The following is a 24,152-nucleotide window of genomic DNA, read 5'->3' on the forward strand; positions in this document are numbered from 1 at the left end:
TGTTTGTCAGCATTTGCTTGGACATCCCATCACCTTCCTTGTCAGTGCTAATCACACCTTACTTGTTCTCATTGTCTGTCAAATTAATGACATTAACAGAAATGGTGTAAAGTTCCTGGGCATTAGGTGAGATAGCACCAGATTAGTAAGTGAACTAAAAAGATCACTTGCACCCACTTTGCACACAGTAATCTTCCGTGTTGTGTTGACCAGCACATTCTTCAACTCAGTACTGTCCTATAGCATAATATTCCAGTGCAGGTTGTCAATCTTTTCAACATGTGGAACTTCTTTTAATGTCTGCTTTTATTGTCAAACTCCTCATTTGTTTTTAATTTAAAATTCTGTAAATTAATCCTTTTTAGGGTTGGTGGTTTGTGTGTACAAAATTTTATACATTAGCTCTATTTACTACTAACAGATTTATGAAGAACTGCAATTTTCAAGACATACATATTTGTTGTCTTATTCCCCTAGCTCTGCTGTTGCTAAATTGTAATGACATTCCCCCTTTCACTGCCTGAATTTTAACACATTTGTTTAAATTAACTTAGTCTGAAGATTTTTCTGGTGCCAGCTTACAGAAAAGCACTCAAATGCAAACCTTAGAGGATGTATTTTTAGATGGATAAGTAGGACCGGACATGTATGACTGAAATAGCAAACAACAACTAAACAAATTTTTTCTTTTGTATTTTATAAAACAAAAATGTAACATTTCCAAAATAGCTGCAACAGCTCAGTGCTTGGCACCTACAGTTTGAGATGTATATTACAAAATTTAAAAATCCTTCGGAATTATTTGAGCAGAAGGAAAAAATGTTTTGTTAACAAAAATAAAGAGTATAAATATTATAAATATTTGATCTGTTACACAAATCAAAAACTATCACTCCAGTTATAAACTTTGTACTCAATAACAACTTCAGTAAATGCGTACCTATGCTGTACTCTGTGGGTCATTGTTACACTGGTGTACTTCCATATCGGATACAGAAGGTACATCCTGTTCACCGTTTTCCAGACTTTCTTCATCGTGCTGTCGCTGTGATTGCTTGTGAGATTTTATCTCAATTCTGATCACTTCGGCACAACTGTTGCCTGCCTGTTCACTGACTGGGTCACTAGCTCCATTGGCAGATTCATTGCTAGGTTCGTGCGTCAATGAATTCCGTTCCACACTGCCACTGTTGCTACCATGCAGCTCCACATCTCCCCTTTTGGACCTGTCGTGGGACTTACCACAACACTTTACCCTTTGTAGTCTAGGGTGAAAACACAAGTAATAGAGAAGCATAAAACCTATACCTATAACAAAAGGCACAATGCACCCAATCAAAAGTGGGTAGAAGTACCACTTCTCCTGCATCACCGTGTCAGCTGTGGCCCACGCTGTCACTGCCAGAACGTTCTCTGCAAAGCAGACCATGTAGTAGATGGTATACCGAGTCCTGTTCCGCCCGTCCTTCGGTGTCACGTACGTAAAAATGTAGACGAGTCCGAGGACGGAGCAGAAGAGTATCTCTGCAGCTTGCTGCTTTGCCACAGAAAATTTCCGTGACGAGCAGAAGTTCGTGCGTTCCCACAGGGACAGCCAGCCCGTCATGATTAACCAGTGCACACCACACGCCACAGCGGTCTCTGCGGGAAACATCGCTGAAGCCACAGAAATTGACAGAATTCTCGAAACTGAAACAAATTGATAAACATGCTGTGCCACCAACTGAAAGTGGACCTAATACAGTAAAATAAGAAACATGAAAAAAAATTACACACATTACTCTCCGTCTATTTAACTATCAAGTTCTGTGGGAAAATGTGAGCCTGACCTGGTATGTGTCGGTGTAGAGAAAACTGACCAGAAAACATATAAAAAACAAAAGACTCAATTAAAAAAGTAGAAAAACTGTGATAATGTATGCAAATAAGTAACACATTGAAGATAAAAGCTCTCAATTACTGCAAGGAACTTGTGTTCACAACAGCAACAAAGAAACCTTTCAGCTTGGATTTGAATATTCAGGGTTTATCACAAAATGCTTTCAGCTCTATTTGAAGTCTACTGAAAATGAAACCTGTTGAATTGTACTCACCTTCCTGTACAATGCTTAAGGAAGTGTTATTCATCCATATATTTTTTCCACCTAGTATTCCCTGAATGTATACTTCTGAATGAGTCAGTACTGTCAACAAGATACATGATGGAATATAAGTACAGGGATGGCACAGTTGTAATTCCTAGAAATCCAAAAGCAGCTTTTGAAGTGATATGACAAATCAGTCTTTCCATCCTTTTTTGAGCCAAGAATATTCTTGGCGAGTGCACAGAATGCCCCAAAATATAGCCCCATATGAGGCAAGAGAGTGAAAGTAATCAACATGAACAAGCCTTAGAGTATCAGCGTCAGAGACAGTGGAGATTATTCTTGTAGTGAAGAAAGCAGTATTCTGTTTCTGAACATTTTAAACATGATTCTTCCAAAAAAGCCTCTCATCTACCCTCAGTCCTAAAAATTTTAAATATTCAACTTCACTAAATAACTACCTTGGGACAATAAAATTTCGTTTTTACAAGAGCTCCAAGCCAGAAAAAATATGCACTGCATTTTGTTTAACCCCATATAAACAACAGAAATGGATGTATGTGCGAGGGTCGTTTGATAATTCTGGTAAATTTCCATGAAAGAATGGAAATTTTGTTGTTGTGCCTTCATAGTTGATATCCTTTATTACTTCAAGGATTGTCTAAAAATTTCAACAATGCACAGAGTAAAGTTCATGGTTGACAGCGTCTGAATTGGCCAGTGTGTCAATTGCAATTGTAAATGGAGAAAACCGAGTTTTGTGCTGTTATTAAAAATATTGATTTAAGGGCTGGACTGCCACACAAATCAAAACAGAATTGCATGAAGTTCACACAGACTCTGTATCATCATTGAAGACCATTAATGAATTTAAATGTGGTCAGATAAGCATCAGAGACGAATCGCACTCTGGCCATTCAATTAAGGTCATCATAAAGGAAACCACTGAAAAAAAAAAAAAATCAATCATATGGTAACGGACACTGGAGAGTAGCTACAAATGAAACATCCTACAAGGAAATAGAACCAGTAATAAGTACAATCAGGAAGAAACACATTTCATTTTTTTGGCATCTAATCGGAACAACAGAGAACAGGATCATCAGGAGGATAATAGAAAAATTGTGGAATAGTAAGTGCAACATTATGTCGATTTCAGAAATCAAGGAAGATGTGGATGAGCTACAGATTACCTTGGAAGACCTAAGAAACAAAACTGACAAAATCAGGAAACTCACAGACAAACACACCAGACTGCAAATGAGAATCAACAAACAGACAATAGCAAGGGTGATTTCTGATGAAGGAAGAAGGATGAGATCCAAGAGAATGAAGAAGTACTGAGCTGACAGGAAACTGAAAAATTCTTTGTATGAAGTTGGCTAAAGTGGTCCAATGAAGGCCATAAAATGTAAATAAATAAAAATGCAAGACCACTGAATAAAAATTCATGAGATTGCTGAGATTGTGGCCATCTCAACGGAGCAAGTGCATAATATTCTGCACAGAGAATTGGCTACGAAGGAGTTGTGTGCGAGACAGGTGCCACAATTGCTCACAATTGACCAAAAGCTCATCTGGTGCAACATTTAAACAGAATGTCTGGCAATGTTTAATCGCAATCTGCAAGTCTTTTTGTGCCAGATTTGTGACTGTTGCTGAAGCCTGGACCCAACATTACAGACCAGAGTCCAAAAAGCAGTCAAAACAATGGACAAAGGCTGGTGAAAGTACAGCGAGGAAGGCCAAGACCACTTTGTCAGCCGGTAAGGTGATGGTCAATGTTTTTTGGGACTTCAAGGAATAATCCTCATATATTACTTGGAAAAGGCAGAACCATAACTGGACCATGTTGTGCTTCATTGCTGGGTCATTTGTGTTGGCTGAAAAAGAGACAAAGGCTGGGATGCAAAACAGTGTCTCATCACCAGGGTAATGCACCATCACACACAAAGTGATAACAATCATGAAAGCGCATGAATTGGGCTTTGAATTGGTTCATCATCTGCCCTATTCACCAATTCACCAGGCTTAGCCCCAAGTAACTTCTTTCTGTTCCCTAACTTGGAAATTTGACTTGCTGGGAAAACATTTTCATCAAATAAGGAAGTGATAGTTGCAGTCAATGAGTATTTTGTGGAGTTGGACACAACCTACTTTCCAATTGGATGAAAAAGCTGGAGAGTTGCTGGACCATGTGCATAACTTTCAAAGGGGACTATGTCAAATAAACATCTTTTTTTGCTTTTTACCAGATTTATCAAACCACCTCATGTGTGTGTGTGTATGTTCCACATGTCCTCCTAAACCACTGTACTGATTTCAACCAACTTGGTACACATATCCCTTACTGCCAGGCAACAATCACTGTGGGGATAAGAACCACCTGTCTATCACAATTCAGAAGATATAACAACTTGAACAACAAGGTGTGTGAAAAACTGCTGCATCATACATGGCACTTGAAGATATTACTTCTTTGCTACTAAATCTATTTGTAACATTTTTCACAGACAGTATCCACACATGTCACTGAATGTGACTACACAAATGTGTCACTGTATGACTCATACTTCAAGAGATATGACATCAAACACTGAGACATGTGAAAAATTTCCACATTGTACATGATGTTTAAATTAATTACATGTGTCCTACTAACTCTATTCACAATAAATTTTGCAGACAGTATTCAAATATGCTGCTAAATGCACCTACACAATTATGTCAGGGTATCACACATAGTTCAGTAAATATGATATCATAAACACTGAGATGTGTGGGAAACTGCCACACACAGTGAATGAAATTTAAATTTATTAATTCTTTGCTACTAACTCTATTCACAACGTATTTTGCAGACAGTAATCACATATGCTGCTGTATGTATCTACCGGTCACTGGCTACATAAACATCCATTTTAGTTGCAACTCTGGCTGTCTATTTTTGCATCACAATATAAAAACTTATCAATAGATCTTTTTGGGAAGTGCTCTCTTCATTTTCTTTCATGGAAACTTGACATTTTTCCTTCCAAAAATATATTAGGAAACTTTAGAAACAAGGAAGTATTACAGAATGGAATTAGCGATTTCTTGAGGACAGAATTTGAACTCAGAGTAAACCAAAGAAAGATGTAAGTTGTGAGAAGTGCCAGAATGAAGTTAACCATAAAAAAAATTGTGGATCCTTTAGTTGACAAAGTGAAGAAATTCTGGTGCCTTGGAAGCCAAATAATGAATAACAGATGAAGCAAAGAGGAGATTAGAATCCCATTGGACCAGGGTAAGGGGTGGGGGGAGTCATTCTACACCAAAAAGAAGCCAACTGGTGTCTAACGCAGGTCTTAATGTGACAGAGAAATTGTGAATATATTTTCAGAACACAGCATTGTATGCGACTGAATTGTTGACTGGGGGAAGTCTGGAAAAGATAATATCCAAACCATTTATGATGCAATTTATAAAAGGATGCTGTTAATCAAGTGCATTGATGACATAAAAAGATGTGGAGATCTTTTGCAGATGTAGTGAGGACAACAGGACATGTGTTAAGACATCAGTTGATAGTAACTTATGTGGTACTAGAGGAAATTATACAGGGTGTTACAAAAAGGTACGGCCAAACTTTCAGGAAACATTCCTCACACACAAATAAAGAAAATATGTTATGTGGACATGTGTGTTTTTCCATTCCATGATTAATGTGATTTGAAGAGAAGTAATAAAATGAGCTCTAACATGGAAATTAAGTGTTTCCGGACACATGTCCACATAACATCTTTTCCTTATTTGTGTGTAAGGAATGTTTCCTGAAAGTTTGGCCTTACCTTTTTGTAACACCCTGTAGAGGGCAAATGGGAAGAGGACATCATGGTGGGCTGGATAAAACCAGTCAGAAGACCAATTTGGGTGGAGCCAGGATGTAGGGCGGTGGAGGGGGGGGAATAAACACATCATCCATTGTTCGCTAGGATTATGACTCATTGTAGTCATCCTCTGGGCATAGCTTTCATTTTGTTCCCATTGATAATGTATGTATATATGTAAAGCAGATGGACAAGTCCAAGCATTTAAATTTCTAAAATTCAGTGAAGAGCAGAGCCCTAAGATAACAGCAGTCTCAAATGAAGACAAGACTTGTAAACACCATGTGTTCAGTCTCAACTAACTTTCAGAGTATCTTATGCTTGTCTCCACATTATCTGCCTCTTTCCTTTTACTACAAGGTCACACTGATGCTCTATAGTTAAAATTTACTGTCATATTTAGTGTTAGCACCAAGTATACCACAACATTTATGCCTGTTGAGGATGACGATTACAGCTATATTACTGCACGTTGTATACTTTTAAGTCCATAATTTATTTTTAGGCCTCCCAAAGAGTAAATTATATTCCACACTAATCCGTTATTTACAGAAAGCAAGTTGAACTGTATTACATGAAGATTTCAAAATATGCTCATTTATTTGTATTACCGAGTAGTTTCACACTGTTAACAATTTTTAATTAATCCTATTGACTATAATAATAATAATAATAATAATACTGCCAGAGTTGGCAGTGATTTGTGAGAGAGTTGTGCTTGCTTGGATAAATGAAGTGTGTTTCTCTCTTTCTGATGAAGGATGAGGCCAAAAGATCGTGTGTAAGTGTCTTAATTGTGTCTGTTTGCAACTTGGAGTGTTACCTTTACAATAAGGTGCAGTCTACCTTTTCTTACATGGTTAATAACAATTAATAAAGAAAACAAACCTTACCTGTAACCATAAAGTGCCAGAGGAACTGCATTACTGTTCCTTTCCACGTTATGTTCTCTTTATCTTGTTGTGCAAACCGTATTACTCTTTGATAGGAGGCCATAGACCAGCCCATGCTTAATATTGAACTTCCAAAAGATGCTAACTGACTGTAATCTAGAAAGAGAAACGTGCATTCAATGTTACTGAGCAGATATTTCACAATGAAATAAATAAATAAATAAATAAAGTGCATGTTTGATTCACAGAAACATACTACTGTTTCCACATGATTGTAAAGATACATAGTGAACCAAAATTAACTCCAGTATGATGATGTACATGTAAGCAGACTGACAGAAAATGGTGTAGTAAGAGAAGAAACATACATTAATCATTTCTCAAAAGGAATGTGCATGAACTTGAGAAGTATGTGCACAAGGAATATATAAATCTTTTTCTTTTCTAAGGTGGGGCTTTCTCCAGTTGTGCAGCATAGCACCCACATAGCTTACACAATAATCAAATACAGAGAAAATGTTAGTAACATGGAAAATTTACTTTTGTTAAGTCTGGCAGTTAAAAAAAAAGTCGCAGATACCCAGCAGCAACAAACTGAAGCACCAGTGGTCACTATGTATGAGTGACAGAGAGAAAATGTGTGCACAGAAACTTCCCGGATGCAATGGTTCGCCCCCCCCCCCCCCCCCCTCTCAGACATACCAAAGTTGGTCTCTCTGGCCAGCCAGCGAGTCTTCCTGGCATGTAGTAGTAGTAGTAGTAGTAGTAGTAGTAGTAGTAGTAGTTATTAATCTCACTGGCTGATGCAGCCAGACATGGAGCTGCTGCTGCTCAGACTGCCTTAATTCTTGTATCCGGCTACGGCGTGAAGTGGTGCTCACTGCAAGAACCACACAGCTTCACTGCTAGGAAACAAATTTTGGAGCATGGTAGTGGGGAGGAAAAGATTGGCACCAGGTATCATAGCTTAGTAGCATTCAGGCCACCTTACACCTATGTTCACAAAATGCAGCAATGTGAGATGATTTTAATAATGACAATATAACAATTAGAGGCTTGAATCTCTAAACACCAGGTGTTAATGTGAACGGTGATGAAAAGTGTGTTTGACAGTACTGAACTACAATGAATATATAAACCACTACGACAAATCCACAGAAATGAAAGCCCACATAAAAAATGATGCCAAGTTTAGGCACACCCTAGGTGTAAACCCAACTCTTTACATTCCAAAGGCACTACAATTATAGTTGCAGGAGCTTTGTATGAGCTTCATAATGGAAATACCTCTTTTAAAGTAATATATCAGGTTCTCTCTGAGCATTCTTGAAATGGCACCTTACTTCCCCTACTAACATGATCTATTATTTCCCTCCAGGTAACTTCCAAGGAGAAAAAGAAAACTTTTCTTAGAGCAAAGACATTCTCCAGTGACACCATTACTTTATTAGCAATTCTCTACGCACAGTGGAGTATCTCCACAAATGTGATATTGACTCAAAGAAATTTTTCTGGTAGAACCAAGTATGTTATTCTTGACGATGAGTGTTCAACAGAAATGAAAGTAATGCTAGGTATGCTCTGGAAGTATAGTAAAATGTTCTGAATATCATGGAAAATTCGACAGTTACACTAAAGCATTGGTCTGTGATGTTTTGTTGACTGTTGGAATTTATGCTGTCTAGACCAAACGAAAATGTAGCATGTACTGTCAGGGAATATAAAATGGAGGAAAGGTGATATTGTTCTGACCGAACACTGACAAATTTAGAGAACTGACATTTGATGCTGGCTATACAGCAATTATTCTACCTTCATCACACATCTCACATAAAAGCTGTGAGGATAAGATAAGAGGGATAGCACGTATACAGTCATTTTTCCCCTCCTTCAACATGCAAATGAAAACTGGACAGTAAACTTGCCCATAGTTGAAGGTGGGATGACAATTGTGGCAGCTTGAGAACATGCAGTAATAAAGGGAATATTCAGCTTTTGCCTGCCGAATTAATTTATTCAACACACAACAGATTTCATACAGATAATATTATATTACTGACTTTTCCTTTAGTAGCGAAATTTACATATGTATGTGGTGCCTTTTCTATCAGTCATATCCAACAAAACAGAAGTCATATCCAACAGAACAGACAACAAACAAATATATACATTTCTGTACGAGAGTGACGGCTCCTTGACATTTGCCTCAGTGTGGATCCACTAATATCGTCCAAACTCCTACAGGAATCAACAACTTGCAAATAGAGAGTTAATAAACAAGGGATGCTGCACTGCAGCATGCAGTAAATTGGAAATTTGGATCAGTCAGGGCCCGTGTCTGGATGGCCGAAGTGGTTAAGGCAACTACTCGTGAGAAGCGGTAAATCCAGATTCGAGTCCTGGTCTGGCAGAAATTTGCAATTTTCACAATTGCATTATCATAATGCCCTGCATGACTGCAAGTCACAAATTCCCATCCATCCCTTCCCTTTCTTTCCCCATTCTGCATTTCACATTAGTACAAGAAGTTACTCTGTTGTGAAAACATGCCTTGCGATCGAAACAAGCATTTGGAACACGAACACCTACAGTAGGTCCTGTTATATGCAGATTCATTATCTGTGTTTTCACATACGCGCAATTTTATTTTTTACCTCCTTCACTGCTATTTGTTAACACTACCTCGAAGCAGTAATGTGTTACGCATCTCAACAGGCATCTTCTGTCATGTTTGTCGAGATGAGAATCATCGATTCAGGTTAGTAGAGTTGTGAAGTTGCACTTGACAGGTTCCATAGGGAAAAAGGAAAGAAAGTGTGACTGCCGAGGAAAAGAAGTGTGTATGAAGGTCGTATTCATTAGAAACAAGGATAGAAGTTTCGGACTGCTGTACAAAAGATGGATGTGATGTAAACGTTCAGCTTTCAGCTTGGAGGAAATGCTAAGCCACTGGATTGAGCAGCATAACAAACAGCACATGCCTCTCTCTGGAGCAGCTATTCAGGCTAAAGACAAGACGTATGCAGATTTATCTAAAGAAGAGACTGTTCCAGCACCTTCCAAAATTGTTTTGACCACTCCAAACATCGTTTTGGATTTCACAACATTAAAATGACAGGAGAGGCAGCTGTAGCAGATTATGTTGGAGCTGAGAAATTAAAAAAAATGTTTAAAGAAGTTGTGGCAGAAAAAGACTATATTACGAAACAGGCTCATTTTTGAAATGAGTGCCTAACTGTGTATTCACTTCTGTTGAAGAAAAAGCAACACACGATTTAAAGTTTCAAGGACCGATGCAGCCTTCTATTCAGATGAAATGTTGCAGGGGACTGCAAATTAAACACTTTATGATCTACTACTCTCAAAATCCTAGGAACTGAAGGGTTGTCACAGGAGCAATCTGGGAATTCAATGGAGAATGAATAAAAAAGGTTGGATGACTTCTGCTATTTTCAGTGACTATTTTTTAACTGACTGACTAACTAACTAAATAGAAAACTGAAAGCCTACTATGGGGGGTGGGGGTTGATTCAAATAAAAATACTGAAGATCTGTTTCCACTACCAAAGACATCAATCCTGCAACCCATGGACCAGGGAGTTATTTCTACATTCAAGGCATACTATCTGCATAAAATTTTATTCAATCCCATAGAATATGTGATTTGGGTGACAATCTTACCATCAAGATTTTCTGGCGATAGTTTAATATTAAGGTGATGACTAATTTTGTTATAGATGTGTGGACTGACATCACTCCAAAATGTACGAGTGGTGTATGGAGGACACAGCGCCCCGAAGTTGCATCAGTGCTACAAGATGAAGCAATTACTGATATCACCATTGCAACGAGATAAAGTGCATACGTGGCATGATATATTGGATTCAGTGATGTCAACAAAAAGAATGTGCGTGCTCTCCTACAATGTCACTGTGAGGATGAGAGCAATGAAGATTTGAGACTTTTCAGTGAGAATAGTAACAAAGAAGAAACAGAAGTCAACAAACTCCAGCCTGTTAGAAAGTTGACAAAAAAGAAAATGGCCAAGTCTTTCAAACTGATAAACACTGAAATGATGATTTTTGAGGAACAGGATGCTGAAGGAGTAAATAGTGCAATACTAGAGAGAGAAGTTGAACATTCTCTTAAATGTTACAAAGAGTTCTGTAATCAAATGGCAAAGAAGACTCCACAGCTCACAAACATTTATATGGAAAACACTGTGGCAGTTCAAATGAATGACAAGCACCTAGGAAGAACACTTCACCTATAAAGAATCTACATGTGAGGAAATTCACCACGGAAACTGAATGGACTGTACCATCATCAAATTTTTCTGATGTAGATGATCCAGAGGCTATTTAGGATGTAGGCTTAATTAAAATAGTTTGAGAGTATTCTTGTGTGTTTCAGTGTTAATAAGCATATAAATCTTGCATTAAAATGAATTTCAGGAAGACGGTAATGGTTATTTTTCATAAAAATACTGAGAAACACTGCTATTTTAAACTTAATGTGTGAATATACATGAACCTAATCACTTATTTTATGTAATTCGCTAATTCGGCATATGTGCCAATTCCACAGAACATAACTATTCTGTATAATGAGGTTTACCTGTACATCTACATCAACATTTACACTTACTTACATATCTGCATTGACAGAGGGTACCCTGTACTACTACAAGTCAGTAAGTTTCCTGTTCCACTCACCAACAGAGTGAACAAAAACAACTGCCTTTGTACGGCCCTCAATTTCTCTAATCTTGTCTTTGTGATCTTTATGGGTAATTTATGATGGCATAGGTGGAACTGTTCTACAATCAGCTAAAAATGTCAATTCTCAAAATTTTCTCAATAGTGTTTTGTGAAAAGATCATCTTCCCCACAGTGATTCCAATTTGAATACACAAAGCCTCTCTGTGACACACTTATGTTGACTGAATGTAGCAGTAACAAATTTAGCAATATGCCTCTTAACTGCTTCATTGTCCTCCTCAATCCAACCTGGTGAGAGTCCCAAGCACTCTAGCAGTATTCAAGAATGGACTGCACTGGAGTTCTGTATGTCATCCGCTTTATAGATCAGCTATGCTTTCCCTATATTTGTTCTTATATGCTATTTCCATTTCATACCACTCTGTAATATTACACTTAGGTATTTCATCAATGTGACTTTGTGAATCAGCACACTACTAATACTATACTCCGAAATTTACACTGTCATTTTTCCTACTTGTCTGATTTAACTTAAATTTTTCTGTATTTAGGGCAAACTGCCATTCATCACATCAAATAGAAATTCTCTCTAAGTAATCCTACACCCTTCTACAGTCAACAATGACACTTTCCCATACACTTACACTGTTTTCAGCAAACAGTTGGTGGCAACCTTGTTCATCAGATCATTCATGTATAAAGATAACACTAGCAGTTCTACCAGACTTCACTGGGGCATTCCTGACTACACAATTGCCTCTGATGAACACCTGTTGTCCAGGACAAAGTGTTGGGTTCTGTTACAAGAAGTCTTTGAACCACTCACCTATCTGGAAACCGTTCATAGACTCTGACCTCCATTAAGAGTCTGCAGTGGGGCACCATGTCAGATGCTTTTTAGAAATGTAGCAATAGCGAATTTGCCTGTTGCCCTTCAATCGTGGTTTGCAGGACATGATGTAAGAAATGGGTGAGGTAAGTTCCACTTGTTTTTTAAATCCATTTGTGGACAGAAGCTACTCCATCTCAAAGAAATTGTTTATATTTGAACTTAAAATATGTTCAAGAATTCTGCAGCAAACAAATGTTAAGGATGTTGATATTTTAATTTTGCAGGTCCATTATTTTACCCTCCCTCGGGAGAGCCTGTAACTCCTAGAGGGCGCGTCCCCAGGTGGCGGATCGGGGAACGCCTCCCAGATATGGGTGGTAGGAGGGAAATCAAATACCTCCCGCGGACCAACAGGCCGGGCAGAGCAAGTTCGTTAGCTGAAGTGAAAGCAACTGCTCTAGGGGTAGGCATCCCCGAAATCAAGACCCTGGTCCTCCAGGTTGGGGGTTGTGCTTAGGGCCAGCGACCCTATCACAGGATCCTGTAGGAGAAAATGGATTGCTACGAATCAGAATGACAAGAATGCTGGGCCACCAAACTTGATGACGAACTTGCAAAATTTAAAGGTTATGAATATGGGAACATGGAATGTATTAAGTCTCTATAGATCAGGATCACTGATAAATGTCATACAGGAACTTGAAAGGTATAAAATGGATTTAGTTGCAGTACAAGAAACCAGATGGACGGGTAATGGAAGTATAAACAAAAATAAGTATACAATAATGTATGGGGGAAATGATACACAAATACATGCACTAGGGACAGGATTTATAATAAACAACAAATTGTTACCTTTTATTAGGAAATTTGAGGCAGTGAATGAAAGGATATCTCACATTACGATTCAATGCAAATATAAGACTTTAAATGTTATAAATTGCCATGCTCCAACAGAGGATAAAGAGGACAATATTAAAGAAGAATTTTACAACAAATTGGAACAGGTATATGATACATTCTCGAAAAATTCAATTAAAATAATTCTAGGAGATTTCAATGCCAAGTTAGGACATGAAAATCATTATAAACCTACAATTGGACCTCATAGTCTACATCAGCAGAGTAATGAAAACGGAACAAAACTTATTAGCTTTGCCACTTCCAAAAACATGTTGATCAAAAGTACATATTTTGCACATAAAGATATACATAAACAAACATGGGCTTCAAGAGATGGCATCACAAAAAATCAAATTGATCATGTATTAATCGAAAAACAACATCATAAATGCATACATGATATCAGAAGTCAAAGGGGAGCAGACTGTGATTCGGATCACTTTCTTGTAAAAGCCAAGTTCAAGATCTCACTCTCAAGACATAAATGGTCTAAATTAAATGGTGTTCCTAGGTTTAATACAATGAAACTGAAAAACCCAAACATTCTCAACCAGTACATTAGAGAATTAGAAACACACAAACCTGAAGTGGAAAGTAAAATTAACAATGATGATACTAATCAAGCCTGGAACGCTCTGAAAGAAAATATCACACGAGCAACTACCTCAGTTTTGGGACATTTTACTACAACTAAGAACCCCTGGTTTGATGCCGAGTGCTCGAACGCTATCGAAGATAGAAAATTAGCAAGGGAAAAATTCCTACAAAAACCAATAACACAAAACAAACTTATTTTTGAAGAGAAACAGAAACTTGCCAGGAAACTCATTAGGAAAAAGAAAAGGGATTTTATGAATTACAAATTAAAAAGAGCTGAGAATGACCGTACCACAGACTCCAGAGGATTTTTCAAGAGCATAAATATGTTTAAAAGTGGGAATATAAAAAATTATGGACAGTTCATAACAGACCCAGATGGCTCCTTGCTAACAGAAAGAAGTGACATTGCTAACAGATGGAAGGAATATTTTAATGAGTTACTAAATGCTCCAACTATAAGCGTCTCTCAGGAAGATGACAATGAATATCTTACTGCTGACCCATCGGACGAAGAGCCCAGCTTAGCAGAAATTAAAGAAAGCATCAAGAAGCTGAAGAGACATAAAGCTCCTGGAAGTGATGGTATAGACACAGATATATGGAAGCTCAGTAAATTTCCTTTTGTAAACTGCCTACACAAAATCATCACCAACATCTGGAAGCAGGAAAAGGTCCCACATGATTGGAAAGAAGTAGTTGTGTGCCCTATATACAAGAAGGGGGACCCAACAAATTGTTCAAACTACAGAGGAATTGCGTTACTAAACACAACATATAAAATTCTGACAAATATACTGTTAGCAAGGATAAGCCCTTACGTTGAAGACTCCCTAGATGATGCCCAATGTGGATTTAGACCTAACAGATCGACTATTGACAATATATATGTCCTAAGGATGTTGGGTGAAAAGAAATATGAATTCAATCAAAATGTACATATGCTTTTCATTGATTTTAAAAAAGCTTTTGACAGTATCAACAGGGAATATTTATGGAAGTGCATGAGGCAGATTGGCATCCCTAACAAATTGATAAATTTAATAAAATCTTGCACTTTAAACTCAAAATACAAAATAAAAGTAGCTAGCAAACTTTCTGAAGACTTTGAGGTTAAAACTGGAGTCAAACAAGGGGATTCACTCTCACCAGTTCTTTTTAACATAGTAATCAATAGAATAATCCAAAAAGTAAAGCTACTACAAATTGGAGCACAACTGGAAAGCAAAATTAACATTGTAGCATACGCTGATGACATTGCATTATTATCTGACAGTGAGAATGATTTGAAGCTTCTTACAGCACAATTAATTAAAGCCACAAATGGCACAGGCCTCCAGCTGAATACAGACAAAACAATGTACTTTATCTTATCCCGCTATCCATCAAATAATAATGTACTGCAAATTAATAACACAGCTTTCACAAAGACAAATGAATTTAATTACCTTGGTACAATAGTAACCTCTGACAACTCCATAAAAATTGAAATAGAATCACGAATTCAGAAGGCTAACAAATGCTACTATAGTCTCTTGACAGTTTTCAAAAGCAAGTTAATTTCTAGGAACACCAAACTACAAGTATACAAATCATTGATTATACCAGTACTCACCTATGGATCTGAAACCTGGACTCTCACAAAAAAAGAGGAAAACAGATTAAGAGTATTTGAACGAAAAATTTTGAGAAAAATATTTGGACCCATAAGAGATAGGATCAGTGATGAATGGAGATTGCTAAATAACAATGAAATTTACAAATTATATAAAGACTCCGATATAGTGGCCAAAATTAAAGCCAAAAGACTGAAATGGATAGGACATGTCATCAGAGCACCACCAAACAGGACCATCAAGAAAGTGACTGAAGAGATTCCCACCGGAAGACGACCTCTTGGACGCCCACGCATGAGATACTTGGACAATATTCAAGACGATCTCAGAAAACTAGGACATGACAGACAGTGGCAAATTACTTGTAAAGACAGAGCAAAGTGGTTCAACATTGTCCATTCTGCAGCAAAAAGCCTTCATGGATTGTAATGCTTAATAATAATAATAATAATAATAATAATTATTTTACCCTTCTTATATACAGGAGTCACCTGCACTTCTCTCCCGTCACAGGACTTTCTACTGGGTGGTAGTTCCGAATAAATATAAACTACGTGAAGAGGCAACACTATAGGGTACTCTCGGTAAAGTCAGACAGATTCCATCCGGATCTGGTGATTATTTGTTTTCCACTCTTCAAGTTGCTCCTCTATGGCAGAGATGCTTGTTAATTACTATATCCTCCATAAGGGAGTCTGTGTGGCAATCAAATGAGGGTATGTCTGTACAACACTCCTGCATTACTAATTTCTTAAACCATTCTTTGATGAACAAATTCATTCAATGACAGAAACTGAACAGTTTTTTTTATTGCTGCTTCAATAGATCAGTGTTTTGATAACACTGCTAAAAATAGCCTCCTCACCAATATTGTACAGTGGCTTGTGGAACATAGTTGTGTGCACAGATACTGAAAGAACTGTTCACCTGTTCACTGCCTCCATACCTGCAATTCATCAATATAATGATACGTATATGTGCACAGAGAGAAGGGCAAAAAGAGAGAAGGGACAAAAGTAGTAATTTACGTAGTGAACAGTATGTATAAATGTTTATTGTTGTTATAAATTTTCTGCAATAGCTATGCTGAAATAAAAACACACACATATTCATTAAAATTACAGGAGTATGGAGCAGCTGCATGGAGAGGTACTACCAAACCTGTCAAAGTTCTGATTTGGTTTTAAATGATGTTCACCATTATCTGCATTCGAGGAACATTTATGTTTAAGAGGTTCACAAACATGGGAGATTCAATTAAATTTCCCAATGACAACAGAATTTTGCACATAAAAACTTACAGCCATACAGGAAAAAATGGTATGCATTTCAGATACTTTCATCTCTCATGACTTAGTGCATAAGGATTAAATCATTGGGGGTATACAGGAAAGTTCTTAAACCTTCCAGAACTTCACTGTGCATTATTCAACTTAAAAAGTAAAATGCAATGTGTATTTAAAAAAACAAAATAACAGTAGTTATATAATGTTCCCAGTAAAATATTTATAAATGCTACACTATTGTCTCTCTTTCAGCCACAACACACAGTAAGCCAACAGTAAAAATCATTGCTTATGTCCATCAGCAGATATTTAACCACAGCTGTAATGGATGTCCTGTTCATTCATTCACTGTAACACTAAGTATATAGCAAGGAAGGGGCGCACACACACCAAATCATTTCTGAATCCACGTGAAAAGATATGGCTTTGAGGTCACTAACATAATAAGATGTGTTAAATCTTGGGAATTACAAGAGTCTTACTGAAAGTTGTGAGCAATGGTTTGTCATGAAAGTAATTCTTACAATATAATAAAAATGACTGCATTATCATAATACACAAACTTTACACTATGTGGTGACACATTGTAACATCAGATTGTACCCAAGCGCAGAAGTCCTTTTGCTATAGTAAAAAATAATTGTCCATGTAATCATTGTGGCATTAGCACCAAGTGAGAGCAGAGAAATTGCTTATGCTGGCTCCCATGTTTTGTCAGATATGTCATTGAAAGAAACAAGATTAACTAAAATAGAATAAAAAGGCAGAGTTTGAAATCTCTTAGAATGCCGACATGTTTAATGTTTACTGGAAGGTCCAATTGTACACGTAGTATTGTTACATTTTAAACACTGAATTACCACAAAGAAAAAAATATACAGTAATATAGAATTTTACGTGTGAACTACATTATCTATATTAATTAGAATTCTGATTTGTGTTAAAGATCCACACATCAGTGTAAGCCAGATATAACACTGTGATGAAAATTCCTATTATCTATCATTAGCTTTATTTACACAATGGCAGACACTGGCATTTCATGATGACAGAATGCCACCTTCGAATTCTTTAAGTATGCAAATGGATATTTGCACATTTGTGTTAGCAGTGATAGAAGACACCTAGATGGGAACTGTTGCATCCTAAATGAGCCTCACAGTGGTTGACATCAAACTGCTCCGTAGTGCACAACAAGGAAACAGTTGAATAGTCCTTTGGAGATTACTTAAGTCTCGCTATCAATGAAATCACAACAAAACTTTTATTAGAAGATAAGCAGTATAGGTGAGAATTTGAAGCTCGGTTTGGAAGGAGACTACTTTTGGCAAGTACTGTGACATTTAATGAAAGCTATTTCCATCATTACGAACCCGAGTGAAAACACCAGAGCATATAATGGCACCTTTTGGATTCGCTATCACAAAAGATAGTGAAGAGCGTGCAGTATGTTGGTAAAGTTATGGGCACTATGTTATGGGATGCAGAGGGTTGTAATTCTTGTTGGTTGCTTTGGAACTTCTCAGGCTATATATGAGGGCATGCTGGAGACTAATGCCTCTAAATTTTTTTTACATGAAAACTCTTAAAGCTTTTTAAATAAAACAAACTTTGTTAACACACTAAATTTTTATTCTTCATGTCTACATATTTATTTCTCAACACAGTCACCCTGGTGACAAACACATTTCTCCAAATGAGACACTAGTTTGTTGATACAGTCACTGTAGAACATTGACTTTATTGACTGAACTGCAACTTCAGGTCTGCTTGCTTTGCTTCTTCACTATCAAACTGAAGTCACTGAAGGTGTTCTTTAAGTTTTGGAAACACAGTTGTCCACTCTGAGGTGTGCCACACACACACCGAGGTTAGCATGACCAATTCCTCCATTACGAGCATGGACAACCCAACATTGCACATTCCTGCTGGCAATACAATCATCAGTGTAGAGAACTTTCCTCCTTCTATGGATTTCAATTGGAGTCACATTTTCTGCAGTTAGAAACTTGATTACAGCATGTTATTTCTCATACACTGACACAGTTATGTTACACATTGCCATGTTACAATTAGGAGCCATCTAGTGGGAGAGGGTTGCAACTTGTGTCAGTATAACGAGAAAGTCAGCGAAGTAATAATGATTAAAATATAAAAAAGCAGCTGTTCCATAAAATCTTACACGTAAAAGTTGAAACTGCTTTTGTTCTTGTTAGAATAATAGTTGCCTGTAGAACCTGTTGAGGTGCTGCTTCCAAGAAGCATTCGAAGAGACGCAGAAGTGCCGCATCTGAGTCCTCCTTCACCATCAGTTCGTAATACTTGCGCTGGTTTATGAAGTCTTTATCTTTCTCTGCTTTCCACGATTGCAAAGCATACATCAGAACATCGCAATGTCTGGAAACGTTAAAAACACCAGTCAACATATCAATTTCTACGGTGGACACAGTAAAGATAATACTTAAATTACATAAGATAATGACAAAGATGGGTGTGTTCAACCTGGCAACACCAGAAGTAGGCTTTGATCCATGATAATGCTATCAAAGGTACACAGACAGAGAGAGAACGGAACAATGACAATATTTATTTAAATTGTGGTGAAAGCAACAACATACACAGCAAGGGCCTGAGGATGGGGGCATGTGCTTCAAGGGCCTGAAGATGGGGGCATGTGCTTCACCCTCCCTCACATCCCCCCAATCTGAAGGACAAAAAATCTTTGCAAATCAAACTCGCATCCTGTCCTGACAGACAGGCAGACTTATCAGTTCAGTATCTGAAGAAAGTTACAACATGTGATTTATTTATCTGTTTATAACATGTGACAAAACATGCAGGAGCTTAACTTGTAACATTACATTTACAATTCTGTGATGCTCAAATTAATAGCAAAATACTGTGGATTTAAAATACGCATATTCTCAAGTGTCAAAGCTAAACTTCATAAAACAGTTAGTAGCACAATACTTTAATCTTTCCCTTCCCCAGTCCTGGGGCATATGGACATTTACCTATAATCCATTTCTTGGTTTTCACTTCAACTTTTTGTCCTCTTAACATTTTGAGCGCACTGGGTGATGAGTTTTAGTAAATGGCTCCTGTGATTAAGAGTGTTCGTGTGATCCTTAATATTTCTGAATTTAGACATGAGGTTACTCCCATAAAGCATATTGACTATATGTTACTTGATTACATATATGATAAACTTGCGGTTTCTATATGCATCAAAGATTTGCCAACAGGGCTTCTACTGTCCAGTAGACTCTATTCATCATATTCTGTTCATTTGATCCACCATGCTGAAAGTACAATTACACTGGGTTTTTGAGAGGTTAACCATTAAATTTTCATTTTCAGTGTGATTTTGAGTTTTCTCCATCAACTTTTGAACTTTCTTATGAAAATTACCTGGATCTTTTTCTGCAGTAAAGACCAGATGTACAATAACATATGTGATAATGACTGGTTCATAACTTAGGTACTTGGAAGATCATTTACACAATACAAGGTGTCCCTCTCAAAAGAGGCCCCACAAACATTTAGCAATTCCGTTGAAACTGCTCTGTGTAATTTGTGACTTTTGACAAGGGAACACTGCACTCTGCAACATCATTCGACACAATAGTGTGTTTCTGCATGTCGCTGTTGCTGGAGTTCAGAATTCACTGTTTAGTGATAATGTATCGCTATTCTGTCATAGAGCGCGTATTTCTTGTGAAACAATATTGGATTACTCGTTTCATTAAGACATGTCAGTGAATGTTTGTTGAATGGTTTGGTAACCAGCATATACCATTTAAATGCTGCAAGATGGAGAGCAGTGGAACGGTGTTTTGAATCTACACAGCAGGGTGTGACCGCCATTAATGGAAGAAAGTGGCTGACATGGAACAATGATTATTGGTCTTTCCTGCACATTTGTTTGATGTTTATCTCAGGAATGTGGAATGTTGTGGAGCACATGTCACAGAGCTGCCATTGGTTTCAGAAATTTGTGGCTCAGAGGCCATGAATATTGCAGGACACATTGTTCAGTGATGAGGCATGGTTCCACTTCTCTGGTTATGTACACTCTCAGAATACATGTTCGTGGTGTAATGAAAATGCACATGCACGGGTCGAACAACACCTGCATTCACAAAAGATTGGTGTGTTCTGTGCAATATCACAGTGTTGTGGACCAATTTTTTTTGAGTCTACTGTGACAACTGCAGTTTACATCAAAATGTTTCGGTAATTTGTGAACCAGTTAGACACTTAAGAACTTACCCTTGGATCGTACCAACAGAAAGGTGCCACATGCCACACATTTCGAGTGACCGTGGCTGAGGTTGAATCATTTTTCCAAGTTTAATCATTTTTCCCAGCAGAGTGATTTTGGAAAGACTCTGGCCCCCAAAGGTCATCTGATTTAACACCACCTGACTTTTTCCTCTTGGGTGGAATAAAAGGCAAAATCTACAGTAACAAACTATACAACTTGGAAGATTTACAAGAATGCATTATACGTGAAATCCAGGCAGTGACACCAGAGGTTTGACCGCAACACTCAAGTTGGTTGGTTGGTTTGTGGGATTGAAGGGACCAGACTGCTACGGTCATCGGTCCCCAACATTCAAGTCTGTAGCATCGTGTTCAACTGTGTTTGCAAGTCGAGTGCAGTCACTTCCAGCACCTTGTGTTATTCACCTCAATTTCGCCATGAACAGTATTACAAGTTCATTTCATTTCCTGATTTTTATGCAAAGCCTCATTAACTGTAACTTAAACAAAAGATTGTGGGGCCTTTTTTTTGAGGGGGCACCCAGTATCTTACAAAAAGAAAAGGTCCAACTATCAAGCCCAATGACACACCGAATTTTATGATCCTCATGCTGAACCTTTTCATGTCTACAATGGTCCCACTGTTTTTACAATGCTAGTGCATTACTGCTCATTTATCAAATATGACTCATGTAATGTCATAAGTTCTCCACTGAGAGCATCATCTGCATGTTTTCAGAGAGCAGTGTAGCATAGTGAACCTACTAAAAAGCTGTGTTTATTGACTAGTAGATAGCATACCCTGCAGCTCTTGTCATGGGATTTCTAAACTATATCGTCATTGAAAATGCAATTAGCATGACTTGCTCCCACTCCTTCCCTAATCTTCCAATGCTCAGAGCCTGGGAACACTGTTGGGTGACAGACTGAAGTGTAGCATTGGCTGAGGTCTACATCAGGATCAAATGTGGAAGTATGGCTCTCAGTAGGTAGAATCTATAATGTGATGACTCAAGTGTATGAATCTTCTTGTGGCATATATTTAAAGCATACTAGATTTAAATGAGCAGTTTCTATCCACCATTTTGATGATGTCACAGATCATAGCAGACAAACGGTATTGGTATGTTCAATAATCTCATCAGACACTTGCAAAAGTACATAAACACTAATAAAACAGAGGAAGAAACTTAAAATGAGATAGACATCTCAAGCTCATAGCATGAAATACTGAATTGTTCAAAATGAATACAAAGATATTAATTGTTTAATGTGTATCACAGATGTGATGCAAAACATAATTCAACATGAGAATGAAAGAACAAACTTTTCAATGCACCTGTGTGCACACTTTAAAGTAATTTACAATCACCACTGTTTGAAAGTTTCCAAACAGAAGTCTTTCACGTTACAAAGGATGAACATATACAAGGGGCATTCACATATAAACTGGAATACTGTAACATATCAACACAACTGGAGTGCCTTACTTTTCTACACAGTTTCTTGTAGTAAAAGTACCTTTTTCCATCAGACAGAAAAATTTTCCTTCACAGAAGAAAGTAACTGGCTGCCCCAATAGTGCGTCTACTGTTTGATTGCAGTGTCATCTTTGAAACGATCCCCTCCTAATTCCTTCCTCTGTGGACCAAACATGTAGTAATCATATGGAGACACGTTCAGACTCTAAAGGCGGGTGTTCAAGAGGCTAGTGTAGCTGACTGCTGTACATGGCAATGCAGAAGAAGTGCCAATGTACTTCTTACTGGCAAGCTGATAATATTATAGTGTTGAGCAAACAATAAATAGGCATTAACTGAAACTTAAAATACTGACAGTGTTATTTGATTATTTGTAACTGATCTAAATGCCTACTGATTCATCCACTGGATGAGAAATGAAAATGTTGATCAAAGCAATTAAGGCCAAATGGTAACCTTTCAGAATGCTGTGGTGGCCAGAAGGGAGATGACAAGGCTTCTTTTCCAGTGGCCTCCATTGTCACCTGACCTAATACTTTTGAGATTTATTTTTTAAAGCATATGTAAAAGACTGATTGTACTTGCATCTGCAGTTTGGTGACTTTCCCAAGTTAAGAAAAGCTAACACTAACTTACTTTTTAATTCTACATATCACTTAATTGTCTAAATCAAAATTGAGAAATGATATTGTTAGTCCATATTTAGGTGAAATTTGAAGTACTACTGATAGAAACATTTAAAGTTCAGAAAAAAACTGTTTTCCTCATATATACAATATGTAGTACTTGGAATTTCACCACCTGAAGCTATGTCACTGATCAGCCACTCTGCCTCTTTATAATGTTACAAACTTCCTTTTTGGTACAGTTAACAAATATGAAACAGTTTTAAGACCCCGATATCCTTATTGGCACACTTGACATAGAAAGAACAGGTTTTACCCCTCCAGATGTTGGTATAAGGTGATTAAACCTTTGAAGAGAAATTTATGAAACAACTGTAAAATGAAATTAGACAGTAGAATAACCTCTTCTTCATCATTACACTCTGTTGTTGGTTTTGTTTTTATAATAATTGTGAAGAACTAGCCATCTTATTGGTTTCTGTAGCAATCTTGATAAGATCTAAGAGGAAAACTTTTACTTAGTAGACAGCATCAATGATAAAGTTATGGGTACACAAACGGATAATACAACTTCTCTAAAAGTTGTAAAAGCCCAAAGACAGTAGGAGAGAGGGGAAGGGGACTTTGTTTGTTTGTTTGGTTTTTTAGGGCGCAAAACTTCTATGGTCATTAGCGCCCAGTCCGTGACTTAGGAAACAGTAAAAAGCCGAAATTGAAAACCAGCAGCAATGGGAATGAAAGTCATAAAATTGGAGAAACTAAAAGCAGAAGGATGGCTTAAAAATCCACTACAGAAAGGGGTTGGTTGTCCCCAAAAAAGGCTTCAAATGACTGACGTCATTTCACTGGCACTAATAAACTGTAGAACGCGGTCAGCTGAGCGCGTGTCATCTGCTAAAATCAACGATAGATCAGGCGATAGCTGTAGACGGGAGCGTAACGGATTAAAATAGGGGCATTCAATTAAAAGGTGTCTGA

At 37.5% G+C, this 24,152-nt stretch overlaps 1 protein-coding gene across 1 annotated transcript in view; it reads right to left on the bottom strand.

Moving 5' to 3' along the window:
• Nucleotides 1-734: 734 nt before the first annotated feature.
• LOC124550986 (XK-related protein 7-like) overlaps nt 735-24,152 on the bottom strand; it is a 48,626-nt gene continuing 25,208 nt past the window's right edge. The window contains exons 3-5 of the mRNA XM_047125812.1: nt 18,984-19,198; nt 6,847-7,002; nt 735-1,689 (exon numbers count right to left, since the gene is read on the bottom strand). Of these exons, the coding sequence (XP_046981768.1) occupies nt 941-1,689; nt 6,847-7,002; nt 18,984-19,198 (1,120 nt within the window). The 3' untranslated portion in view covers nt 735-940. The remainder of the gene's footprint in view (nt 1,690-6,846; nt 7,003-18,983; nt 19,199-24,152) is intronic.

Source organism: Schistocerca americana, chromosome 9 (assembly GCF_021461395.2).
Source record: "Schistocerca americana isolate TAMUIC-IGC-003095 chromosome 9, iqSchAmer2.1, whole genome shotgun sequence".
Classification (NCBI taxonomy): Eukaryota; Metazoa; Arthropoda; class Insecta; order Orthoptera; family Acrididae; genus Schistocerca; species Schistocerca americana.